Source organism: Octopus bimaculoides, chromosome 9 (genome assembly GCF_001194135.2).
Source record: "Octopus bimaculoides isolate UCB-OBI-ISO-001 chromosome 9, ASM119413v2, whole genome shotgun sequence".
Lineage (NCBI taxonomy): Eukaryota > Metazoa > Mollusca > Cephalopoda > Octopoda > Octopodidae > Octopus > Octopus bimaculoides.
The window spans coordinates 64,789,536-64,794,439 of record NC_068989.1 but is presented as its reverse complement, the minus strand read 5'-3'; the positions used below and the strand labels follow the sequence as shown (position 1 = coordinate 64,794,439).

General features: G+C 34.4%; 1 protein-coding gene across 9 annotated transcripts in view; it reads left to right on the top strand.

Annotated features, from left to right (window-relative positions):
* Nucleotides 1-4,904, top strand: part of LOC106879147 (potassium voltage-gated channel subfamily H member 7) — a 703,964-nt gene that overhangs the window by 552,580 nt on the left and 146,480 nt on the right. For all 9 annotated transcript variants that reach the window (XM_052970717.1, XM_052970723.1, XM_052970716.1 and 6 more), the window contains one exon: nucleotides 3,315-3,514. In XM_052970717.1, coding sequence (XP_052826677.1) covers nucleotides 3,315-3,514 — 200 coding nt within the window. The remainder of the gene's footprint in view (nucleotides 1-3,314; nucleotides 3,515-4,904) is intronic.

The window sequence follows — 4,904 nt, the reverse complement described above, 5'->3', positions numbered from 1 at the left end:
TATATATATATATATATATATATATATATATACATATGTATAAATGCATATATATATGTATGTGTGTATATATATATATATATATACACACACACACATACATACTCATACGTGCCAATAGTGTGCATATTGGGCGCGGTATGTGTGTGTGTGCATGTGCGTATGTGTATTTATCAATACTTGGAAATTTCTGCAAACTTTCTGAAGTTTGCTTCTTATAGATAATATAACGGAATACATAATTCCGTATTACTAATTTGATTTGTTTATGCCGTCATTATGTCGTCAATTCTGTATAAGTATTAGGAATATTAATTCTTCACTTCTTCACGCTCATCAATGCATTTCTCTGAAACGTTGCGATATTTTGTCTTATAAGATTTGTAATTATGTAATTGTTATTTACCACTATTCCTAACCGTTCGTAATATATTCGGAATATCTTCCAATGTGTCTTACAGACAATTTTTTGCGAAGAAAATCAACGTTATGCTTTTATGTTTCGTTATATAAATAAGTTTATCAACTAAAACAGATTTATTTTTGTTATTATTAGATTTTTTTTCGTGTGAAAAGATTAATCATCCATTGTAATTTAATGAGCTGTATATTTATAATGATATATTTGAGTTATGAAAATGTCTTGCTTTCTAACGAGACGGTGATGTGTGTTACAAATTCGAGCGGCATCGCTCAATTATTTATTCTCTAAACAATTCTGTTTCTCATCGCTAGCTAATGTATAACCACGGACATTTATTTAGTAAGTGATTTTCTCATTAATACTGCAAGCAACTGTACTGAAGTCTATGCTTCATTGATGAGTTTACATTAAATCCGAGATATATCCGGTGCTGCTTTTCCGTACTAGCTGAAAACTGAAAATAATTATCGTTGACTAATATCATTTTTACCCTTATATCATTATTATTTCTAGTTGTTATTTAATGTTCTACGCATTAAATATGTTGAATCTTAATAGGATTCATATTACAGGAACTTTATCGACTCCAATATAATAAAAGAACTAAGTGTTTGCTCATAGAATTTATACTGTAAATATGAAGCATCCTAAAGCATACGTACGCCTAAAATAAGTGCAGACGTAGCTGTGTGGTTGAGAAGTTCGCCTCGCAACCACAAAGTTTTGAGTTTAGTCTCACCAAACGGCCCTTTAAACAAACGTGTTCTACTTAGCCCTGGGCCCACCAATACCTTGTGAATAAATTTACTAAACGGAAACTGTGAAAAGATTATCATGTATATAGAGTTGTCTTGTTATATTTCTTGCAAGTGTATGCGCTGATTTCAAAACCTACTGTGGTCAACTCTGCCTTTTATCGTTTCGGAGTTCAAAAAATTAATTGCAAGTACTGAGTGGAGGATTTGCCGTTGCATTGTCGTAAACGGTGTCTTTCAAGATTTATCCCGGCTCTTTACATTCTGAGTTCTTGATTAATAAATATAGTCCGTACCGCTATTTAACGCAGCTCTTTGTCTTTAATGCATATAGTAGAGTCCATTATTTTGCATGCTTTCACATAATAAGATCCTCCTTTCTTTGCACCGATCTCGGGAGGCCTCAGAGAAAAGGTCATAATCAATGCGTTGTGAAGCAGTGAGGTGCATTTGGCTGTGAGGCGCAGATTTGGCTGTGAGGTACAAGAGTGGCTGTGAAGCGCAAGCGCGACTATGCGGTAAAAAGTGTACTTTCCAACCACATGATTCCGGATTCAGTCCTACCGCATGGCACCTTAGGCAAGTGTCTTGTATTATAACTTCGACTCGACCAAAACCTTGTGAGAGAGCTGGTAAAGGGGAACTGAAAGAAGCCCGTGTGTGTGTGTGAGATCACCGCTTGACAACTGGTGATGGTGTATTTACGTCCCCGTAATCTAGCGGTTCAATAAAATAGAACCGATTGAATAAGTACCAATTTTTGAAACAATAAGTATTGGAGTCAATTCTGTCGACTAAAATTCTTCAACACGGTACCTCAGAATGGGTCAGATTAACAATAGAAACAGGTACGGGATAAAAGATAAAATATACTTGCACTCAAGTTTGTATTTCATTATTTCGTTATATACAGAGAGAAAAATATTTTTTCTTCTTGTATCCTCATTATAATAATTGATTTCCGTTAGGTTGCCTAGTGTAGCAATTTTTTTATTTGTACCCTTTTGGGTGAGTTATTATATTATTTGTGATTTGAATTTTTTTTTAAATCAAGAAACTCTTCCAAAGTGAATTATTTATTAAGAATCCTTTAGGGAGAGTTGTCTTAGTTTCAAGGGATCCATGCATGGCATATCAGAAAGTACAGAGGAGTGAGAGTAGTGAACTAGTAGAGTCGTTAGAGCATCAGAAATAATGCCATATGGTATTTTCTGCCGTCAATACTTTGCGTTCAAATCTAACAGAACTTATCTTCTGTTTCATTCATTCTGGGTCGATAAATAAAGCGCAAGTTCCTGGTAATGGTTTAAAAGAACTGTTAGTTCATCAAACAAGATACGTTGTGGTGTTTGTTCTAGGTTTTTAAATTATGAAGTCGTTCTAGGTTTTAAATTATTAAGTCGGTCTTTGACTTTCCAGTAGAAAACATCGATATCGTGTAATAAGAGAGACAGAGAAGACTCGCAAGTATAGGCAACTTGTCCGGGCCTGCGCTTTGAAAAGGAACGTTCCAGATGAAGATAACGATTATAACAGCTGGCAAAAGCCATTGATTCATACAAATCACCGACTCTTCATTAATAATCCGGCAATTTATCAATTCGCTCATCTGCGGTTATCTTAATGTATTCTAAATTTTGCAAAACAGAACCGATAAACTAATAACGGACTTTCTTTCATGATCCAAGTTATCTATGATCGGATGTTCATTTCAGCTGTGCGGGGTATTTTACTAACAGCCATGCGCATAACAAGATCAACAGTAGGTTCAATTTCTAGGAGAAGGACTCGAACCTTTGTTATAGAAAACCCACTATCTACTCTGATTTATTCATCAAACACGTTTCTATATTCATTTGTTATGATTTATTGCTAATATTTATAAAACTTTCAAATGAAAACGCGTCACACAACATTAATTATAGGATTTCCTTTGAGGTAATATTAATAAATTTACTTAATAAGAACGATTCAATTAATAAACATTAATGATTCAAACATTAATGATTCAAACAGCGATTTCTTTTCAGCAACCAATGCCAGAACTATTTCTTGACGTTTATCCGTTTCTTTACGACCATATTTATTCGACGTTGTTTTATTGTTCTTTTGTTTCCTTCTATTCCTTTTAATAGCATTGCTGAGTGCCGCTATATTCGGTAATGTGTCTTCAATAATGTTACGGCTCTATCAAGGAACAGAAGAATATAATGAAAAAACAGAAAGTATCAAAGAATTTATCAACTTTCACCATTTACCAAAATCCTTGGCGAATAGACTGCAAGAATCATTCCAACATACCTGGTCATATACAAATGGTATAGATATGATGAGTGTAAGTAAAAAAATGTTCATATCTTTTATTGTTTTGAATGGCGTTTAAGTTGATGTGAAGCTTGATCGATCAGTGCCATGATCAAAGACATTCTAGCTTTGGTCATCCTACCATTCTTAGAAGTATCTAGAATTATATTATCTTATGTATTCTTCTTTGCTTTGAGATGCCAGGATGTGATTTTAATGTGACTCGAGTATTATTTCTTATATATTGTTCGACTGAATTGTTGGTTCATGGTATCTTTTCCCTTTAAAGTTATCAGGCATATATAGGTATAAATAATAACATGTGAACACTCTTTACTCACCGAACTGTATGAGACTAATGTTGAAACCATAAATAAATTTAAGATATCACACAAGTTTCATTAAATATAATCTTCTACTTATGAGAATGAAGCCTTCACTATAAAAGTGAGTTGCGTTAAAGATATATATATGTTTGTATGTGGTTGCGTAATATATATATCTATAGAATGCATATTCGACGTATGTAATATAAATATATAATAGATATATACCATATACATATGTCTATTATATATATATATATATATATATATATATATATATAAACGCCAACACAGAGAAACACATATGCATACATGCGTGCATGTATTATATGTGTGAGCTGTATGTGTGTGTAATATATATGTAATATACATATGCACGCGTATATGCATATGTATGTGTATGTGTGTTTGTGTGCCTGTGTCTGTATGTCTGCGTGTCTGTACGTGCGCACATGCGTAGTGTGATTGCACGCGTTCGCATGTGTGAGCATGCGTGTGTCAGCAGGTAAGTCAGAGTAGCGAAGCGAACAGAAACTACAACTGCGAGTGACGGCCATATTAATTTTGCTCGGTCGACTGGCAGAATTCAAACAGTGTTGCCCAAAATGCCTTGCAGTAATTTGTTCCGGCTCATTATGTTGAAAGCTGAAATCTTGCCGAGATCTACTTTGCATTTTATCTCTCCGGCATCGATATAATCATATTCACCTGGCCCCCAAATTTCTGGTCTTGTGCCTATAACACACACACACACACACACACGCACACACATACACACTCACACACACATACACAAACACTCACATCCACACACACTCAAACGTATACACACGCACACATAGAGAGATGGATAGATGGATGACAGATAGACAGACAGACAGGCAGACAGAGAGGTAGGCAGATAGATAGATAGATAGATAGATAGATAGATAGATAGATAGATAGATAGATAGATAGATAGATAGATAGATAGACAAACTGACTAGCAGATAGATTGATTGATTGATTGATAGACAAACTGACTGGCAGATAGATAGATTGATTGATTGATTGATAGACAGACTCACTGGCAGATGAATTGATTGATTGATTGGT